The sequence below is a fragment of the Pundamilia nyererei genome, unplaced genomic scaffold (genome assembly GCF_000239375.1).
Source record: "Pundamilia nyererei isolate P.nyererei 1_Seehausen unplaced genomic scaffold, PunNye1.0 scaffold00001, whole genome shotgun sequence".
NCBI classification, from domain to species: Eukaryota; Metazoa; Chordata; class Actinopteri; order Cichliformes; family Cichlidae; genus Pundamilia; species Pundamilia nyererei.
Window position 1 is genome coordinate 12,329,120 of NW_005187402.1, and position 2,334 is coordinate 12,331,453.

At 41.1% G+C, this 2,334-nt stretch overlaps 1 protein-coding gene across 1 annotated transcript in view; it reads left to right on the top strand.

Moving 5' to 3' along the window:
• Window positions 1–2,061: 2,061 nt before the first annotated feature.
• Window positions 2,062–2,334, top strand: part of LOC106456170 (protocadherin-10-like) — a 7,291-nt gene continuing 7,018 nt past the window's right edge. Inside the window, exon 1 of the mRNA XM_013910051.1 lies at window positions 2,062–2,143. Within this exon, the coding sequence (XP_013765505.1) occupies window positions 2,062–2,143 (82 nt within the window). The remainder of the gene's footprint in view (window positions 2,144–2,334) is intronic.

The following is a 2,334-nucleotide window of genomic DNA, read 5'->3' on the forward strand; positions in this document are numbered from 1 at the left end:
ACAACGGCAACGTTTCTCTCTCAGCAACAGCTACTGTGATTGTCAAACTTGTGGAGCCTAAAGAGGCTTTTGCAGCTTCTGATGTTAAAAGTGCAACGAAGGATAATGAGGACAGTAATGTCATATTTTACCTCATGATAACTTTGGGCGCAGTTTCTGTACTTTTTCTCATCAGCATCATCGTGCTGATTGCGATGCAGTGCTCCAGATCCACAGACGATACTTCCAAGTATTTACAAAAGGCAGATTATGACGGGACACTGTGTCACAGCATCCAGTACAGATCAGGAGACAGGAAGTACATGCTTGTTGGACCCAGAATGAGTATAGGATCTACTATAGTTCCGGGCAGCCATGCAAATACTCTGGTGATGCCAGACAGAAGACGCCCACCTGAAGAGGTGAGTAATAACGTGTTGCCATGTATTCTACCTATTCTACTCCGAGTAATGATTTTTGTCATTATTCTCAATGGTGGTGAAACTGGATTTGGATAGAATTTCGACAATGACCTCAAACACGTCAGTTTAGTGATGCAGTAGCCATAATTATTTGTCAGCTTGATATCATAAATTGTACTATTACACATATTCACAAGGTGGCGGTACCTTGTCAGTATAACGCCTTATAGCGTCTCTGAACGTCATACTCGAGTCCAACCACGCTACATGCAGTCTGGTTTGAGAGCGTTTAGTTGAAAGACTTGCTCTAAGCGTGTGGTGACTATTATTTTATACTGGCAAATAATATACGAGAAGTGGATTTATTTCTTGCTGCTATGGAGACAAAAATCTAAACATGTGGCGAATGATGGAAGCGTTTGGATTTTTACGTTTACCTCACAGTATGAAACAAAGGCGACGGGAATCATGGCGACAGCGATCACCACTCATCAGCGTTTTTGTTGTGCTTTTATTTTTCACAATCGCTTCAGGACAGCTGAGGTACTCTATATCAGAAGAGCTAACAGAAGGGAGTGTTGTTGGGAATATCGCTAAAGATTTGGGAATAGATCTGAATATAATGAAGCAGAGGGGATTTCGCATTATATCTGGCTCGACTGAACCTCTTTTCAATGTAAATGAGGATGATGGGGTCCTTTACGCAAAGCGCAAAATAGACCGAGAGGAAGTATGTAAGGATAATAATGTTTGTGTAATTAGTCTCAAAACTGTGCTTGAAAACCCACTAGAAATACATTATGTCATAGTGGAAATAGCGGATTTAAACGACCACTCTCCTGCATTTCCCGACAAAGCTCAGAAACTAGAGATCTCCGAATCTGCATTACCAGGAGCACAGTATCAGTTACAAAACGCTCACGATCCGGATAGTGGCACAAACTCTATCCAAAAGTATAAAATAAGTCAGAACGACCATTTTCGTTTAGAGATTAAAGACAGAGGCAAAGATGGTAAAACTCCAACTTTAACGTTGGGTAAACAGCTAGACAGAGAGGTTAAAAGTAGCCATAAATTGGTGCTCATGGCTATAGACGGTGGAACACCTCAAAACACGGGGACAGTTGAAATATACATAGATGTTTTAGACGTTAATGACAACATGCCAGTGTTTATCCAAGATACATATTCAGCTGTACTACAGGAAAACACCCCGGCTGGCACAACAGTCATTCAGGTTAACGCAACCGATTTGGATGATGGTTCCAATGGGGAAGTAGTTTATTCATTTGGCAGTGGCGTAAAAGGTAAAATTCGAGAGCTTTTTGATATAGACTCTGTTACTGGGGAGATAATTGTAAAAGGTCACATAGATTTTGAAGAACAAGACAGCTATCACATTGATATACAAGCCTCTGATAAGGGAAGCATTCCATTTAAAACTTATAAAAGTGTGATAATTAACATTGGAGACATAAATGATAATCCCCCTGAGATAGAAGTGGCATCGCTGTCAAGTGCAGTTTCAGAGGACTCTAGACCAGGAACAACGGTCGCGCTTCTCAGCATTACAGATTCAGACTCTGGGTTAAATGGAAAAATAATCAGCTATATCGCAGGGGACAGCCCTTTTACACTAACTCCGTCAATACAAGATAACATGTTCGCCGTGGTCACCAAGTCACAGCTGGACAGAGAGCAACAATCAACATATGATATAACAATAATTGCAAAGGACGCTGGTGAGCCAGCCTTAACATCGGAAAAAACAGTAAACGTGTTTGTGTCAGATACGAATGATAATAGTCCGCAGTTTTCAGCGAGTCCCTATACGTTCTTCATTGCCGAAAATAACCCACCGGGAGCTTCTGTGTTTTGTATAACCGCATCCGACAGTGATGAAGGAGATAATGCGATTATCTCATATCATATT